This window comes from Uranotaenia lowii, chromosome 2 (assembly GCF_029784155.1).
Source record: "Uranotaenia lowii strain MFRU-FL chromosome 2, ASM2978415v1, whole genome shotgun sequence".
NCBI classification, from domain to species: Eukaryota; Metazoa; Arthropoda; class Insecta; order Diptera; family Culicidae; genus Uranotaenia; species Uranotaenia lowii.
The window spans coordinates 357,619,673-357,639,178 of record NC_073692.1 but is presented as its reverse complement, the minus strand read 5'-3'; the positions used below and the strand labels follow the sequence as shown (position 1 = coordinate 357,639,178).

The following is a 19,506-nucleotide window of genomic DNA, read 5'->3' as shown; positions in this document are numbered from 1 at the left end:
TCTCCCCTATGGTTTGAAAAATATCTAAGATTCAATTAGGGTTGATTTTTCTTAAAAATATCGTCGAAATTGATGTATTTAGCAAAATTCGAAAACATAAACAATAAGAATACCGTAAACTAGGTTTTCGAATATTTGTAAATGGTCGCTTTTTGGTTACACTAGAAATTTTTAAAATACTTACTGAGGTAAGGAATATACAACATGATCATTGATAGCTGAATATTCAAACGACATTAGTGGCTTTAACTAAATATTTGTTACAAAACCAGATTTCATGTTAGGGGGAAACTTTGATCACTATGTTTTTAACATATCTCAAGATCTTCAAAATTATTGGTTTGACGCCAATTATCACTGAAGGCTGAAAACATCAATAACAGTAATGTTTTGTTTGGACTCGATTGAATTTTCCAACGTTTTCTTTCAAAAACAAATATGTATACTCAAAAGATGGACAATGTTGCTGCATATATTAAGGGGCAAAAATTATGAACATTTCTCAATATTTATTGGCCTAAAAAACAAACGACATTAACTTCATGCGATTCTCTAGATCCTCCCACTGACCCTATGTTCTTTGTTTTATTCAAGCTGAGCTATTTGATAGGATTTTTAACCATTTGTTCTATGCAGGCTTTTCTCATAGAAAATGTCCGTTTTTATAAATATCCTAAAATTATCATAGAATTACCATAAAAATAACTCCAAAACTATACCTATACAAAGGGAAAAGTTAAACTTTCATGTAAAACTACCTATTTGCTTCTAAGTGCTATCCTTTTATCAAGAGAGGTGTTTGTTTGCTGGTGTTCGAAAAAACAGATATTTAATATCTTCTACAGTTTCGCCAAAAAACTACACAAATTGATTAAATGAATTTTTATCCATTTTCCAAAGTTGTTTCGAAAACAAGAGCTGCTAAAACTAAAACTTATTGCATATTTGGAATCTGAGCCCCAAAATTAGTCAAAATCAGTTCTTAAGTCCTTGTTGCTTTGTGTTATGAGCGATACTGTATATTCTTCAGTGTTTATAAAAAAAACTACAGGTTTCTAGAGTATTTAAAAATGGCAGGCTTCCCTTGCTATAGCCTTCAATAATTTAATTAAAATGTTTTTTCCCAGGTTTTATAAATCACAAACTCATTGGCTACTCGTAGCATTTTTTGCGAATTATTTTCAGCCTACCGCTAAACAACTTTCAAACTAGCAGTCAAAAAAATATGTCGGACCTCTTTTCTGAAGTACAAGTTAAGTTTGTCGTTCTTTCACATGAAATGTACCGAAAGAATCAAGAAATATTTAAGGCAGGGTGAATTAAAACCATTTTTTTTTCAAAAAAATTTAAAAAGCGCATTTTTCTTTATTTAACTTGGTTTTGTTTGATTTGAATCAGATATTTTTTTATTTAAAGTTAAGCTATGGTGTAACCTACGTAGAGAGGGAATACATAACGATTCCAAAACGAACGATTTAAGTCAAGACGTCAATGTTGACGAGCTAAACACCTTTTTCACATCTGGACATCTATCGTTATTACAATCGTCTCGTAGTTATTCACCGCTAAGGGTTGATGATTACTCAAGCAACAGCAATATCCAATTTAACTTCCAAAGTACATCTGTTCATGACATCTCTAAAAAACTCTACGATATTCACTCTAATGCCACTGGATCAGACTGCATTCCCGTTAATTTTCTTAAAATGCTTTGCCCCTTCATATTACCTGTTCTGTGCCATCTTTTCAATAGTATCATAGCAACTGAAAGGTTTCCATCTATATGGAAGAAAGCCATTGTAACTCCCATTCCAAAAATAAATAATCCGATTGCTGCCAAAGACTTTAGACCAATAAGTGTACTGCCAGCCATGTCTAAACTGCTAGAAAAAGTTCTACTTGCACAAATAACTGAGCATCTGAATCAACACACTCCTCCTCTTCTCGCTCAGCATCAGTCTGGCTATCGTAAAGGTTACTCAACAACTACTGCTCTTGCTAAAGTGTCCCACGACATCCTCAGTAACCTTGACAACGATCATTGCACGGTAATGGTGCTTGTTGACTTCTCCTTGGCTTTCAACTGTGTCAACCATAATTTGCTGTCAAGGAAGTTAATATCCGAGTTTTGTTTCTCGTCACCTGCCTGTAACCTCATTGAAAGAGCCGTGGACTGTAATTTTGCTCGAATTTGGGGACCGTTCGAAAAGTCCGAAGACACAATTTACCGGATGTTGAATGGAGAAATTTTTACTAGTAAAAAGGCACTTATCGTTCTCTATTTACATGTATTTACACTATGTACATTTACTTAACTTATTAGGAGGAAACATGACTTAATGGAGGAAGGAAAACTTAACTCGAAGAACAACTTAACTCATAGGAAGGAACCTTAATGAATGGAGGAAACAACTTCTAGAATGGAGGAACACTTGACTTGACTTAAATTCGACGTCTTCACTTGTCGACGGATGGAATGGATCTCAATGGATTGGCGAACACAACGGTTGCTTGAATGATTGCTTCATTCACACGCACACAAACATCTGTGTGCACAATGGAAATTTCCACTGCTCGCTGGCTGAAGTAACAGCGTGCAATTGTTGTTGTACGCCGGCCGGCGTTTACCGGCGTTTCCTATGTACACATATGAATGCATGTCCTTGAATGGACACACAACACACAAACGTAGCAGGCGGTGATTCGTGATGATTTTTTTCGTTGGTGGCGCAATTGCGACGTTGCCAATTCTTCGAGTTTGGCTCGAACATACTCCCCCGGGGAATCTTCGGAATTTCAATCTTCCTCGTCGTCGGGCTGTGGGGAACGTTGGGGACCTTGAAGTAGTGCACACAATACCAAGTTTTCTGCGCACTGGGGACCTCGCACTTAGGAACCAGGACTGGCACCAATAATTTTCCATAAGTGCCGAGGAATCTGCTTCACGATGACAACGAAGAAAAATTCCAACAAGAGATTGCAGCAAAGGACATTCATTTTGTTGAAAAATTGGGAACTTTGAGTTGGAAGTTATGCTGGAACTCATGAACGGTCTATTTACTTCAAAGAACTCAAAATGTTTGTTGGAAAACCTTAAATTCTTGACTCTTTTGGTAGGATAGCTTGACTTACACTTAGGATTTTCGTTGGGAGGTTTTTCAATGATTGTTGGAAAAATTTTCACGGCGGTCTTGTTCTTGGATTGTTTGTTACGCTCATAAGTAGGAATTTTATCCGGAGAATTTTCAGCGACTGCAGGAAAACTTTTCATCGAGATATGTCGCTTAGATTTTCTTTTCCGAATTCGTTTACACTTAAAGTGGAAGGATTCATTGGAAGGGAACACTGTATCATTAAAAACTTTCTTGTCGGCAGCAGACGGAACTTCATTCTGGAGCGGAACAGAAAGATGCATCTTAGTTGCACCTTTTTTTGGAGGAAACTTCACTTCACTTTCTCGGGGGAAACTATCTTTGTTTGGGTTGAACTTATTTTTAACAGTTTTTAAATTAACATCTTCATAATTTTTGGAATAATCAGATTTTTCGGGAGTGGATTTGGTTTCTTCGGAAATAACATGGATTTTCTCTTTTCTTGTTTTTTCATATTTTGAATTCTGATCGGAGAATTGTTCAAAATTTTGGCAGATGTGTTCTTCTGGGATTGGGAAACTTTCACTCAATTTTCTACTCGGTATTTCACATTTAACAAATGGTACATAACTTAATGCGGAAGTTGTTCTCACATAGCTTATGGAAATCTGAGAAGACAGTTTCTGGAGAGCGATCAAAACTTCGGAACAGAACAACTCAAAGGCACTTAGATGCTCAAAATGGGCTTCAAGATCTTTGAAGGAAGCAAGATCTAGAATTTGTTTATGAGCGGCATAATATTCTTCTTGGGCTTGGCCGATAAACTTAAAGTAGGCTCTTATTCTTCCTACGGAAATCTGGAAACTTAAGTTGTCATACTGATGTAGCGCACTTGCAATTTTTTGCACTTTTTGGAGCTCATACTCCCTGCGGAGAATGAGAGCATCTATTTTGTTCATTTTCTGGGTCGGGAAATTCATATCGTTTGTGGTGGTGAAAATTTGGGAAAATAAGCAACACTTCACTTCAAAATCGGAGCGGAACCACTTAATTCTGAATCCGATCCACTGGCATTAACATTTTGTCGAATCACTTTGCCACGTTGAAGGTTTTAATTATACACTTCAGTTTTTCGCGTGTCTTTTTTCACTTAACACTTTGCATCCGGAGCGCAGCAGACTTTCGAAACAGTCAATGTTCTTATCCGGTTCGAATCGGACCAATGAAAGAGCCGTGGACTGTAATTTTGCTCGAATTTGGGGACCGTTCGAAAAGTCCGAAGACACAATTTACCGGATGTTGAATGGAGAAATTTTTACTAGTAAAAAGGCACTTATCGTTCTCTATTTACATGTATTTACACTATGTACATTTACTTAACTTATTAGGAGGAAACATGACTTAATGGAGGAAGGAAAACTTAACTCGAAGAACAACTTAACTCATAGGAAGGAACCTTAATGAATGGAGGAAACAACTTCTAGAATGGAGGAACACTTGACTTGACTTAAATTCGACGTCTTCACTTGTCGACGGATGGAATGGATCTCAATGGATTGGCGAACACAACGGTTGCTTGAATGATTGCTTCATTCACACGCACACAAACATCTGTGTGCACAATGGAAATTTCCACTGCTCGCTGGCTGAAGTAACAGCGTGCAATTGTTGTTGTACGCCGGCCGGCGTTTACCGGCGTTTCCTATGTACACATATGAATGCATGTCCTTGAATGGACACACAACACACAAACGTAGCAGGCGGTGATTCGTGATGATTTTTTTCGTTGGTGGCGCAATTGCGACGTTGCCAATTCTTCGAGTTTGGCTCGAACACTCATATCATCTTTCCTCACAAATCGGTGTCAGGTAGTGCGTTGTTCCAATAAGATATCAACTGAACAACCTCTAACAGATGGAACACCTCAAGGTTCGTGCTTAAGTGCCCTACTTTTTAGCCTTTACGTCAATAGTCTCCCCTCCATCTTAAAATGCAGTTATCAGCTCTATGCAGATGACTTGCAAATTTACATCAACGGGCCAATAACTGAAATAGAACAGCTAGTGCGATCAATTAATGTTGATCTGGGGGGAATAGAGTTGTGGAGTAGAAATAATTTTCTATCGCCCAATCCCACTAAAACCCAAGCGTTTGTTTTCACCAAGAGAGGTACAGTAAATCCAGACTCTGACATTGTTTTCTGTAACCACACCATCCCTCTGATGAATAAAGTTAAAAACTTGGGTCTTATAATGGACCACAATCTGAATTGGACCGACCATGTAAATGGCGTCACATCTAAGGTTTTTCTCACTCTCAGAACGTTCCGCAAATTTCAATCAGTTCTCCAACTCCCAATCCGTCTTAAATTGGTCCAATCTGTGATTGTTCCCTTCTTTTTATACTGCGACGTAGTTTACTTCCCAGGTCTATCAGCAGCATGCAAGGACCAGCTGCTTAGGTGCTTCAAATCGGCAGCTAGATTTGTCTTCAATCTAAAACGTAGGGAGACTACCGAGACCACCAGAAGACTAATACTTGGCTGCGATCTTCTGGAGAATTATCGAAGACGAATTTGTTGCTTCATGCGTCAGGGCTATGACCTAGGGCTACCTATCTATCTCCTAAATCACCTGCAGCGAGGAAGAAACGATCGAGCCAAATGTTTCATCATCCCGCAACATACGACGACATCTAGGAAGAGCGTACTAGTGTATGGAGCTTCCTGTTGGAACAGCCTACCTTTGGCAACTAAGCACGCTAATTCGCTAACCACCTTCAAGGCCGCACTGAACCGAGCCAACTAGAGAGAAACTATACCAATATTTTATTAACATTCCAAAAGTTTATTTTATGAAAGTGTTTTCCTTAACCTGAATTAATAGTTCATTGTAACTGATAGGCTACGTTTAAGTTAATAAATTACAAATTACAAATTACAAAATTTAAATAGGATTTTTTCTATAAATTGCATTTAAAGGAAATATCTGAAGGAAGCATCTGAAGGTTCTTCCATCATGTGATAAAGCTGAGTTGTTTAACTCAGCTTTATAAAGGCTTAATGATTCATGATTTTTAACATTCATCAAAGACCAATGCTTTCAAATTAAATCCACATCGATCGACTCGGAACGATTTACGATTGTCTTGAAAAATGTTGTGAATTTCTTCGTAAGCTTAGTCCTTTGAAATGCATGTTTTCCACTGTCCCCGTCTGATTTTATAGTAAGAATACAATTTTTCAAAGTTTTTTAAATTAAAATGGTTAATTTCAGTAACAAATGAGCAATTCCTTTACTGAATGAAAATATTATCGTAATACACCAAAAAATTGTTGTAGACGGATTTAGGGCACTCAATCAGCATTTTTCTTCTCTTGGTTCAGAGGAATCAATAGATCAAATGAAATTCAAAACTTTTAAAAACGTTGAGCGTCGAAATTTATGTAAAAATATGAAATATCAGATGATTTTATTAAAAAAATGAAAAGAAAATTGCTAAGTTTGCTTAAATGAAATGAACAAATGAACAAAAATTATTAGACTTGAGCGGAAATTATTAGACTTGAGCGGAAATTATTAGGGTTATTTGATTTAAATGCCAACTTGCTAAATTTTCAATCAAAATATCTTCATGGAATTAAATTTGAGTAATACTTATGAAGTATATTGACTAATATAAATCAAGTGATTTAAATCATGATTTAAATCAAATCCTCCCTGATTTAAAATCCGAAGTTATACTTTTTTTAACTTTCAGAACATTTCTGGTGATTTTTGAATGAAAATTTTGGTTTCCCATACCGTCAACTGGGACATCATGCAAAACTTTTCAACTTCAATAACTTTCATGACTTTTCAAAAACTTCAGACATGCTAAATTAATATTTCAACAATCACTCTGCAAAATTTCAATAAAAATGTAGCGTAGTTTCTGAGATATTGCAGTTTGAATGGTAAAAGTCCAAAAAGTCCGATTTTCGTAGAATTACTGTATCTCAGTTCACACAAACGCCAGAAAGCTCAAATTTGGTGATATAATAGTGTGATAGTTTATCTATATAACGCAGAAACTTTACTACTTCTGTGATTCTTGAATTCAAATGCATCTTCTTTTGAAATTGTCAAGTTGTCAAGAAAAAAAAGGGAGAGGGGTTTTGATATGCTTTTTGTCATAGGGACTTGCAAACAAAAGTGTACAAAAAGACCCTCCATTGCAAAGTTTATAATTTTTCTATTCAAATCATGTTTAACCGGCAATAACATACTCTTATGGAGAAATAATTGAAAAAAATCGTTTTTACCCTTCTTTGTTATACATGTCTGATATCAATTTGTTACTTTATGAAAAAAAAAATCAAAAATTGAATATTATTTACCATCTAAAAATCCAATCGTTATTTCAATAAACTTTTTGCGCAGAATGTTTCCAAACATGTAAATCTAACATTCCATACTAATAGCAACTATTTGACCAAGCTACATAGCTCAAGCTTAAAAAAAAATAAAAAACTGGAAATGGACCTATTTTTCGAAAAATTATAATTTAGTTAGCGTCAAAAATGCTTAGTCCTCATGTTTTTCGATCTGAAATAGCGATTGACAGTTAGGTCTGCTATTCTTTTCAGAAAAAAAATTCTATGTAAGGTAGAGAAGCAGAAATTTTATAATTTTGGATATATTTGTGATGTCATAACGAATAAAACACCAATTGCAGTAATTTTTGGATTCGTTCGAATTAAATTTTACATTTTCCTGTCAAAAAAGTTTCTAAAGAAAAAGCATAAGGGTGTTGCATACATTTAGGGGTAAAAAAATCTACTAGCTAAAATCATAAAAATTAATGTTTGGATACATGAAATTTAGATATAAACAAATACGTGATGCAAAACAAATATATTCCAGTATATGGAAACGGGATTTAAAAGGTGAAACTTTGATTTGCATTTTCATGCATTTTAGCCCAGGCTGGTAACTGAATTATGAAAATATTTATTCGAAAAATTTTGATGTTTGTCAGAAAAATATTTGTACACCACTGTGTTGGTATAGGATAATAAAAGCAATATAAAGTTTGTAGATGATATCATTGAGCCAATCCGTCATACTGGGTAATGTTTTTTACGGCATCCAAAAATGTCATCATCATTTTGTTATTATGAAATGATAACTTTATTAAATTAGAATTAAAATTTGATTACTGTTGTGGTATACAAATGTTGCCTCTAGCACCGCTGTTGTATGATGTCCGATCTGACGGTATGAAATTGAAAATACGCTGCGCTAATTCAGGACTGAATGAATCGCTTCAAAACTTGTTATTGCTCTTTACGGCAGTAAACACATACAAACAAAGTTATTGGAGATGTTCAAAATTTGAAATTTCCATACAAAATTTATAGCGGTCTAAACGTACATATATGGAGTAGTACATATTTGTCCATTTATCGGTCAAAAAGATGTTATCTATTGACACAGCGACTTAAAACCTTTCCTTTGGAGTTGGTAAAGAGTAATATAAGCTAGAACAGCTTTTCGAACTCGTTGTTTTCTATGTTCAAGCACTTCTTGCAAATTAAAGGCTTGCAACTAATTGACAGATAATCAAAATTAAAAAGCTTCAATTCCAACTTAATAGGAATCCACGAGTTTTTTTTGCTAAATATTATTTAAGAACCTTCAAAAAAAGTTTTTAAAACATTTTTAAAAGTTTGCTTGCTCAACACTGATCTCTTAAACAAGGTCGGATGTATTCTTTTTTTAAATATGTAAAAACAATAACAAACAAACTCACCTTCATTTTCAATCACTGGCGTTGAGACATTTGTAAAGCTACTGTCGAGCTGCTTGTATTGCAGCTCAAACGAGTTGACACAAAGCATCGATTCAAGAGGTCGCTTCCATTGAATCGAAATGGTTTCGTTATCTAAACCCTTGACTAGAGCCACTTCTGTAACCTCTCCAATCTCTTCCTCTTGAATGGTCGCTGTAATTTCTTGTACAAACCCGACTCTATCCTCCAAATCAATAGCACTTATGTTAAACTGATGGGTTTCACATGGGTTCAAATCTTTCACGATAACTTTTCTTGAAGAGGGCAACAAATTTAGGATTATTTCTCCGTAGGAGATTTCAATTTTCTTCAAACATCCTCCGTACAGATCAGCTTTTTTCCAACTGATAGTAACTTCCCGGGGTACTGATTGATCCACTTGAATATCCTGTAGCTCCACAGGATTAAAGCTGCTTTCGAACGTTTCTCCCTGAAGGATTTGTTCTTTGAAAACGGGACGAATCGAAATTTTACGATGAGCACATTCCAGGTCCGGTTCTAGGGAGTCGATCAAAAATTCACCCTCGGAATCATTCGAATCGATTTGCAACACAGTTTCGTTCACAATGTCGTGCGAAACTATTTCCTGAACGATCCGGAAGCTGTCCAAACAGGATACAAGTTCCGAAGGGTACTGCCATCGGATTGTCCTCGGAGTTTCAAACGTTATGTTGATCGGATGTGAATCTGCGATTGAAAATGGGAAACCAAATTTTCAATTATTTTAATTAGATATTTTAGGGTGATAATAGATTTTCGGGAAAATGTAGTATCAGAATTAAAAAATAATAATAAAAAATAAAAACAAGTCTATTTTTGATCAAATATTATTTGACATCTCGACTTTAAATGCATTTTCATTTGAAAACTTGCGAATGATCTATTCTAGCTTACTGGGTATAATATTATCTTCTTTTTTATCTCATACTAATTTGGGTCATTCTAGGGACCAACTTATTCCCCACTTCTGGGAGTTCTAAAACAAACAAAGAAATTCAAAAATAGGATGAAAATTTAATTTTAACGACAAGTAACATCAGGTTGTGAACAAAAAAAAACAAAAACAGCTTAAAAAATAACAGAAAAAAACAAAACCAACACGAAATACACAATGAAAATATGAAAATCACGAAGTAAACTAAAGTTCCAAAATCTTAAAAAATTCAAAGAATAACTAAAAATTATTACAAATAACTTTACGGACCAAATATTTTTGTGATTTTTATCATTTTTGTCATTACTTTCATTTTTTGGCATTTTTTGGCATCTGTTTTTGGTCATTTTTTGTCATTTGTGTAACTTTTGTAATTTTTGTGTCTTTTTGGTGTCTTTTTGATGTCATTTTTGTGTCATTTTTGTTTCAATTTTGAGTCATGTTTGTGTCATTTTTGTTTCAATTTTGAGTCATGTTTGTGTCAATTTTGTGTCATTTTTGTATTAGTTTTGTCGTTTTTGTGTCATTTTTGTAAAATTTAAATATTATTTTTGTGTTATTTTTGAGTCAATTTTGTGTCATGTTTGTGTCAGTTTTGTGTCATTTTTGTGTAATTTTTGTGTAATTTTTGTGTAATTTTTATGTCATTTTTGTGCCGTTTTTGTATCATTTTTGTGTCACTTTTGTGTCACTTTTGTGTCATTTTTGTGTCATTTTTGTGTCATTTTTGTATCATTTTTGTGTATCTTTTTTTATTTTTTGTGTCATTTTTGTGTAGTTTTTGTGTCATTTTTGTGTCATTTTTGTGTCATTTTTGTGTAATTTTTGTGTAATTTTTGTGTAATTTTTTTGTAATTTTTGTATTAGTTTTGTCGTTTTTGTGTAATTTTTGTATAATTTAAATGTTATTTTTGTGTTATTTTTGAGTCAATTTTGTGAAATTTTTGTGTAATTTTTGTGTCATTTTTGTGTAATTTTTGTGTCATTTTTGTGTCATTTTTGTGTAATTTTTGTGTAATTTTTGTGTCATTTTTGTGTAATTTTTGTGTAATTTTTTTGTAATTTTTGTGTAACTTTTGTGTAACTTTTGTGTAATTTTTGTGTAATTTTTATGTAATCTTTGTGTCATTTCTGTGCCGTTTTTGTGTCGTTTTTGTGTCATTTTTGTGTAATTTTTGTGTCATTTTTGTGTAATTTTTGTGTAATTTTTGTGTCATTTTTGTGTCATTTTTGTGTCATTTTTGTGTCATTTTTGTGTCATTTTTGTGTAATTTTTGTGTCATTTTTGTGTCATTTTTGTGTCATTTTTGTGTCATTTTTGTCATTTTTGTCATTTTTGTCATTTTTGTCATTTTTGTCATTTTTGTCATTTTTGTCATTTTTGTCATTTTTGTCATTTTTGTCATTTTTGTCATTTTTGTCATTTTTGTAATTTTGTCATTTCCTCAATCTTGTCATTTTTGTCATTCTTTTCATTCTTGTTTTTTTTTTGTCAATCAGGTCATTTTTGTCATTTTTTGAGTCATTTTAGCATTTTTGTGTCAGTTTTGTGTTATTTTGGTGTCATTTTTGTGTAATTTTAGTGCCAGTTTTGAAATTTTTGTCTTTTTTTTGTCATTTTTGTCATTTTTGTAATTTTTGTCATTTTTGTTATTTTTTTCATTTTTGACATTTTTGTCATTTTTGTCATTTTTGTCATTTTTGTCATTTATGTCATTTATGTCATTTTTGTCATTTTTGTCATTTTTGTCATTTTTGTCATTTTTGTCATTTTTGTCATTTTTGTCATTTTTGTCATTTTTGTCATTTTTGTCATTTTTGTCATTTTTGTCATTTTTGTCATTTTTGTCATTTTTGTCATTTTTGTCATTTTTGTCATTTTTGTCATTTTTGTCATTTTTGTCATTTTTGTCATTTTTGTCATTTTTGTCATTTTTGTCATTTTTGTCATTTTTGTCATTTTTGTCATTTTTGTCATTTTTGTCATTTTTGTCATTTTTGTCATTTTTGTCATTTTTGTCATTTTTGTCATTTTTGTCATTTTTGTCATTTTTGTCATTTTTGTCATTTTTGTCATTTTTGTCATTTTTGTCATTTTTGTCATTTTTGTCATTTTTGTCATTTTTGTCATTTTTGTCATTTTTGTCATTTTTGTCATTTTTGTCATTTTTGTCATTTTTGTCATTTTTGTCATTTTTGTCATTTTTGTCATTTTTGTCATTTTTGTCATTTTTGTCATTTTTGTCATTTTTGTCATTTTTGTAATTTTTGTCATTTTTGTCATTTTTGTCATTTTTTTTTTGTAATTTTTTTGTTATTTTTGTCGATTTGTCATTTTTTTTATTTTTGCCATTTTTGTTATTGTCATTTGTTATTTTGGCATATTTGTAGTTTTTGTCATTTTTTCTTTTTGATTTTAAGCCTCTTTGTTATTTTTGTTCAGTTTTTGGAAAAAAAAGTCTGTTTGAGCTGAAATTTTGCACATTTTTTTTGTTTTTGGGAAAATCAACACCGTGTTTCGAAATTTAACATGGCTGTTTTTTTTAGATTTTGGTTTTGATTGTTTCTGTATTTGAATTCTGATTCAGAGGTCTAATTTTCATTATATTAATTCCAAGTACTGTTTTAAATTAATCATTAGAATACAAACCTGACCAGCACAGTTCCGTTTTCGTCTTATTTTCCAGCAACGATTCAGTCGTTGTTTCGATGACTTTGTCCATCGTGACGACATCCTGTTGTTTACCATTGACCGATAATGTTGTTGTTTCACCTGATGGATTATCTTCTTGAGCCAAACTGACTCGATGCCCGAGTAAGCTCAACGTAGTCAAAACTAAATAAAACCACTTTCGACTAGCTATTTTCATCATTCTTTCTTTCACTTCAAATAATGTAATACGTTCTACCGAAGTCACACTCTAAGATTATATGATCACAGTACATGATTTCAACCGGCTTCAGCAGCTGCAAAACTTGCAGTACGGACTCACATTTGTCGTAACATCTACCGCTCGATTCCAACTGATGGGCTGTATTGAAAACTGTAGAGGGAACAGTTGTTAACTTCATTTGTCAAAAGGCACACATTCATGAACGATAAGCTATGCAAGCAATTGATAGAGTTAATCCTTGTGTAAATCAAAACGTCTCGAAAGAATCGATTTATCATGATTTTTTCTGATTTCCTATAAAAGTTGCACTACAAATCAGCAAGAATGTTAGAGAATAATTTTTAAAGTGCATAGTATTTTTGAAATTTAACAAATTAGAGTTTTCCAATGATTTCTTAAAACATTCAGCCAACAGTGTATGAAAAAATCGATTAATTTTTAGTGCCAATTAATGAAAATCCCCGGGCCCGCGATACAGGCGTCCGCTGATAAACGATCCAAATCGGTTGAAATCGTTGTTTAGCTGATAGAGTGCCGATAAGAGAGCACTTCATTCATTTGTTCAACACACAAAAGAGTGAAAACAGCAGATTGCCTTTTTTTTATTTGTCAAAGAATTAGTTTGTTCCAGTTTTACCTTTCCTTTAGTTTCCGGTCTGTCTGAGGATTGCTTAGAAGTATATTTCTTTACCTGAACCATCTTTGATGGTTCACTGAACATTTTCATAGGAAGCAGTTTTTTTTACTGAGCTCAGAAAGCTCTTGGTAGCAGCGTACGATGACTCTTACATTTTTAATGGCGACCGTCAACATTTTTGGAAGAAAAGCGACGTGCTCGGAAGCAATACGACCAGGTGCTGACCAAGTTCAACCGGTGTCTTCTGATGGACGATGAAACCTATGTCAAGACTAACTTCGGACATATCCAAGGTCAAAAATTTTACTTGCCAACGGCTCGGGGGGGTGTTCCAGAAATTATTTAAATTTGTATGACTTAGCAGGGCATTTGCAGCTGTGGCAAAAAAAAACGAAAATTTTCGTTACAAATAAGACAATGACGTGTACTAAAAAGAGTGTCTCCAAAAACGAATGTTGCCGTTCATTCGATCCCACAGCCATCCCGTAATGTTTTGGCCAGATTTGGCATGCTTTCATTACAGCAAATTCGTTCAAGAATGGTATGCAGAGAAAGGGTTTAGGGCATGGGTGGCCAAACCATGGCCCGCGACTGTTTTTTGTGGCCCGCGAAGCTCTTTCCAGAATTACCATACCATGTTCTGAGAATTGAATATTTTTCTTTAAAAAAAAAGGGTCCAAACTTCACCTAATACATACGAACTTAAAAAAAGTCTGAAAAATTGCATTTTAAGCACACTCTTGTTTTCGTTTGGAAGGCCTCAGGGAGACAGTAAGATATTAAGCTAACGATTTAAAACCCTGAAAAATTTTTCACGCAATCCCATTTACATCAGAATCAAATTATATTTTTACAACAGCTTCGTTACAACTATTCGTATAGGGCATCGGTCGGGGAACCGGGGTAAATTACCCCAAATGGGGTAAAAGCGAAATTCTTGGGGGTAAAATTGAATATTTTGTGAGTGAAAAGTGTATATCTTCATTATGCAATTTTATGAATTTGTTGGTTTTATTTCGAAAGTAATGAATTAAGCGGCATATGCAGAAGTGAATATTTCCCCTGAGGCAATCAAATAACAGTCTTTGAGAGCTCGCTTAGTGTTACGTATACGTTTTTTTTTTTTTGTTGCTCTTCGTCATGGGGTAATATCAACTTAAATAAAAATGTTTTGGGGTAATGATTCAAAAAGTTCCCCGACCCCTGGTATAGGGGGAGGGGTTTCCATCCAAAAATGAATGCATTTCCATACAAAAAATTCTCTAACTTTCAAAATGGTGTGAGCAATTTTAAATAAGAAATAACTGATATGAAACTTTGTTTTTAAAAAATCGTTTATTCAAATTTTTCGAACTTTTGCAAATCATTAAGAAATACCAAACTCTGCTGTGTTAATGTTTCAAATTTGTTAATTTATGCAAAACTTCAATAAATAAAAGCATATTTATGAAAACTATACTAAATTCGAATAGTTCAGTATTGACAGCGTGTTCTGTATTTGTGTTTATCAATAATGAAAAACTGAAAACAATTGACAATTTTTTAAGATTTATCTAGGTTTAAACAAGAACCGATTTGGTATTGTCAAATACCAGAAAATGAAAAATTATTTGAATATAGGCACATATACTTCCTAAACTTTTTTTTTATTTGGCAAAAGGTGCCACATGCTGTTTAGTGAAGGTTTTACCGTCAGATCCATTTAATCAAAATGGGCTGCACCTACTCGCATAACAGTCCCATATGAAAAAAACGATCAAGCGAGAAAATGAGCTTTTTCTGTTTTGGAAGATATTTTTGAATTATGGACACAGCTTTCAGCATAAACAAAAATCGTTTTTTGGAATATTTTCTAGGTTGTCATAATAAATCGTGGGACATAAAATTTCCGAGATTGGGCTTTTCTTACGACCCGGAGCACCTTTTTATCCGTTATGGGACTGTTATTTACGGGTATTTACGACAATTTTTTCAAATCTACTCGCATAACAGTCCCGCCGAATATATTTTTATCTATCTATCTGTACTTTTTTTTTCCTTGGATTTAATTAGTTCTGAGTTTTCTTAAGCAGTAATCAACTGTAAAAACATACTTCTGGGGGAAAATCTTAAGTTCCATGCCGCAAGATGGATCTTTTTTGTGTTCAAGTCATTCCTTTTAACTTTGTAGCCAGTCTTCAAAGAATATTTTGTCATCAACTAAATTAAATCTTCATTAGAAATAACTTGGACTATCAATCGAAGATTGCCCACCAAAAATAAACCTAAAAAACTAACTAAATTTGTGATAATTCACATATGGGACTCTTATGCGGGTATATTTCATATGGGACAGTCACTTGTTGATTTTTTTCCAAATTTCCAGAACAAACTATCTTGTTTTATTGTTTTATATTGAAGTCCTATGTAAAAAAGGACGAACTGTCAGGTTATATGAAAAATGACGAAAATGCATATGGGACTGTTATGCGAGTAGGGGCAGTGTGATAATATGAAAAATTACAACTGCAATTTTAACCATTTTACGCACGAATGAAAAAGTTTTAAATTTTGAGTGAAACTCGACTCGAATAAGATGTGGATCCATACTTATGAACGGTACTACTATTTTAAACATTTTTATCTGCAGTGTGTTTTTTTATTGGAAATACATTACAATTTTTTTAAGTGGATTGTGATCTTGAAAACTTTGGAAAAGGGGCAGTTCATAATTGTATAGAAATGGGGAGCACGCGCACTGTCACAGGTACAATATTTCAGGCATCAACCTAAAAATGCGATTTTTATAGAATTCTGGAGTAATGATTCCATATGGAAATCTTATGTTATGTTCAACCGCCAGTTAATCTATTTCATTATCTTAAACTCAAAACAGTATCATGAGATTCTTATTTCAAAACACAAATTTATTTTACTTTTTATTTTCGATATTATTTTTGTTATACATTTTCAAGCTGATTTGTGGACGGAAAAAATACTGTTCCCATGATCCGTCCAAAATGCTATAGAAATCGTATTTTTCGGTTCAACCCTAAAATATTGTACCTTGCAGAACTTTCAATAGAATTTTTCAAAAACTTCAAACATGCTAGTTTGATATTTCAAAAATCACTGTGCAAAATTTCACTTATATGCGTTGCGTAGTTTCTGGAATGAAATGAAATGAAATGTTTGTTTATTTAAAGAGGAGTTTAACCACGCAGGGTCATTCTTCCTCTGGGTTTCTAGTAAAGTTACAACTCTTCAAACAATTTAGATTTCTTAAGGAACATTATCACTTTTCTTTCCTTTTCTCGATTGTTGGCCAGTATAACTGGAAGATCTCCTACAATCCCGTTCTGTCGTCGAAGCATTTCAAATTTTCTGCAGCTGGTAAATAAGTGTTCAATTGTAAATTCCGTGTTACACACATCGCACAAATGTAGTTTCTGAGATATTGCTGTTTGAATGGCAGAAGTCCAAAAAATCCGATTTTCGTGAAATAACTGTATCTCAGGCCTCGCAAAATATAGAAACCTCAAATTTTGTAGAATGATAGTTGGTCTATCTTACGCAGGATATTTTGATCAAAAAATATCATTAAAGGAAAAAGTTATGGAAGTCGAAGTGTGATATAATAATATGCGTGCTTCCTATTTCAAATATTTTTTAATAATATCTTCATGAATTTTTCCATCTCTTTAAATATCATAGAAAAATTTGTTTTTTGGCCCGCCAGGATGTTTCATTTCTAAAATTTGGCCCATCTGTTGAAAATCTTGGTAACCCATGGTTTAGAGTGTCCTACACGTGATTTCCCGAACGGGAATTGCCGGAAATTAAAAAAAATCGAATAATTCCAAAATCCCACGAAAAGCTTATAGATCCCGTGAATTCCCAAAGCCAATAAAAAGTGCTACATTAATTAAAATTTACACGATCTACATTGAAAAAAAAAAATGGATCAGAATGAGCAAGGCAAATGATAATTCTACCTCGATATATGGTTTAGACTTTTTTAAAGACATACACCGTCTTAGCCGATTTAGGCTTTACAGACGTGGACAACTTAAGATTAACATTTAACACCCAGTACCGAGATGGGAATCGAACCCATGCCATCAGTGGACCAGCGATTACCGTCTTACCACGCTAACCACCCGACCACCGAGACTTAAACATTTTTCTTTCTAAAAACTGGTTAATACATTGAATTTGATAAAAACTGTTCTTTGTTCGAAAACGTAGTGTAAAAGTGAAAAACGACAAAGCATATATGAAACCAATAAATTTCAATAAAGAAACGCTGCGGAGAGAATCTGAATGTTCCATTTTGCAACATTCATCATTTAGAACTTCCATTTCGCAAACTGTTGACTGTAGCTAAATCATCGGCGAAGAAGTGAAATAATTTGAAACAAAAGAATAGTTATCTGAAAATCTACGAGATTTTAATCATCTGATGATCAATCTGAAGTCTAGTAAACCAACTTCTATCGATAGAGAAAAATATTTCTCTGTTATTTAAAATTTTTGCTGCAAGAATCAGTCTAGTTTTTCGATTAAAGAACTTAGTGTTTGGAATTTATAATTGCTAATTGAATTTTTGAGGCATTAAAAATAGTTCGAAATGTTTTTCAATACATACTTACTGCCTGAAAATTAAAAGAAAAACCGGTTCCGTGACGAATAGTTTTATCCGTATTTTTTGTGAAAAGTATGAATAAAACGCTACATTTGTATAAAAAAAATCATGAATTCAATAATAAATAAAAATTACAGGCAATTGTTTTTGTTCTAATTCTATCTGAAGCAAGCTTTATAGTTTCCCAGAGGTGAACAAAATTTCGGAACACATCAATGGGAAGAACAGGTGGCAACTAAAATTTTATAATTTTTTCGAGGCCCCAATACTCAAACATAAACGAGCTCAGAGAAAAATTAGAGTTGTTAGCTGTGTTAGCTTTTCTTCTCCTATTTAAGCTAGTATTTTTTGTTTTCTTTATGTGTGCCCAGTTTTGCTCAAAATGCCGTTGTACAGTTCTACGAACTGCACAAAAATTTCGGCAAAAAGTATAAATACTGTATACTTTTATAAAAGAGAAAATGTGGCGGCTTCCACTGTTTACCTTATCCTAAAATACCTAACAACTACTCGCAAGCAAGGTAGTGGCACACCAGCAAAAATTATGGTCGCAAAAGGACTTTGTTCTCTTTCTCGTACCTTCAACAACAAGGATTCACTGAGCAAACGGGATGCCGCCAAAAAGTTCAATTGTTCTCACCAGTTCATTGGCAAGACATTGAAAAAAGTTGGAATCAAGTGCCGAAAGAAGGCAAGAGCCTCAAAACACACTGAGGATCAGATTTCGAATCTTAAATCCCAATGCCGCTGGATTATAAAAAAAAAAGTTCCGTAAAAAGTATTTGTTTTGGACGACGAAAGTTACTTCCCCCTTTCAAAAACGCACATCCCCGGAAACTATCGACATTATTCCAAGGATAGTTCTTCTACATCTCCGAACATTAAATGCAAGTTTAAACATAAATTTGAACAGATAGTGATGCTGTACATTGCCGTTTCCGAGAGAGGTATTTCTAAGCCATGGTTGAGCCGTCTGGTTTGGCTATCAATCAAGATGTATACCAGAATGTATGTTTGAAGAAAATTTTGATGCCGTTTCTACACAAACATCATGCGAATGGATAATACGTGTTTTGGCCGGATAAAGCGTCATCGCATTATGCCAAAAAACACAATCCTTCCTGATTGTGTACCCAAGAACCACAACCCAACAAATCTACCTCAGTGTCGCCCAATCGAAGATTTTTTCGGAACTTTGAGCTCATTGGTGTACAAAAATAATTGGAGAGCCAAGAACTGCTAACAATGTATTGGTAAAATCAAGAGATGTATTCACAAAGTTGACATGAAGGCCGCACAATGCTCCTGTTCCGACATCAAATGGAAACTTCGCCGAACAGCCGGTTATGGACCGTTTTCAATTTTTCACTTATTTTTTTTTTCAACAATTGACAAAGTACCTTTAATTCCAATACATTAATTTAAGTATGTTCGTTAACACGTGCGGCGAGATGAAATGCTAGGTAGAAGAATAAAATTCCAATAAATCAAAT

General features: G+C 33.5%; 1 protein-coding gene across 3 annotated transcripts in view; it reads right to left on the bottom strand.

Annotated features, from left to right (window-relative positions):
* Nucleotides 1–19,506, bottom strand: part of LOC129743963 (phosphatidylinositol phosphatase PTPRQ) — a 57,963-nt gene that overhangs the window by 25,068 nt on the left and 13,389 nt on the right. For all 3 annotated transcript variants that reach the window (XM_055736219.1, XM_055736220.1, XM_055736221.1), the window contains exons 2-3: nucleotides 12,509–12,902; nucleotides 8,886–9,611 (exon numbers count right to left, since the gene is read on the bottom strand). In XM_055736219.1, the coding sequence (XP_055592194.1) occupies nucleotides 8,886–9,611; nucleotides 12,509–12,731 (949 nt within the window). In that variant the 5' untranslated portion in view covers nucleotides 12,732–12,902. The remainder of the gene's footprint in view (nucleotides 1–8,885; nucleotides 9,612–12,508; nucleotides 12,903–19,506) is intronic.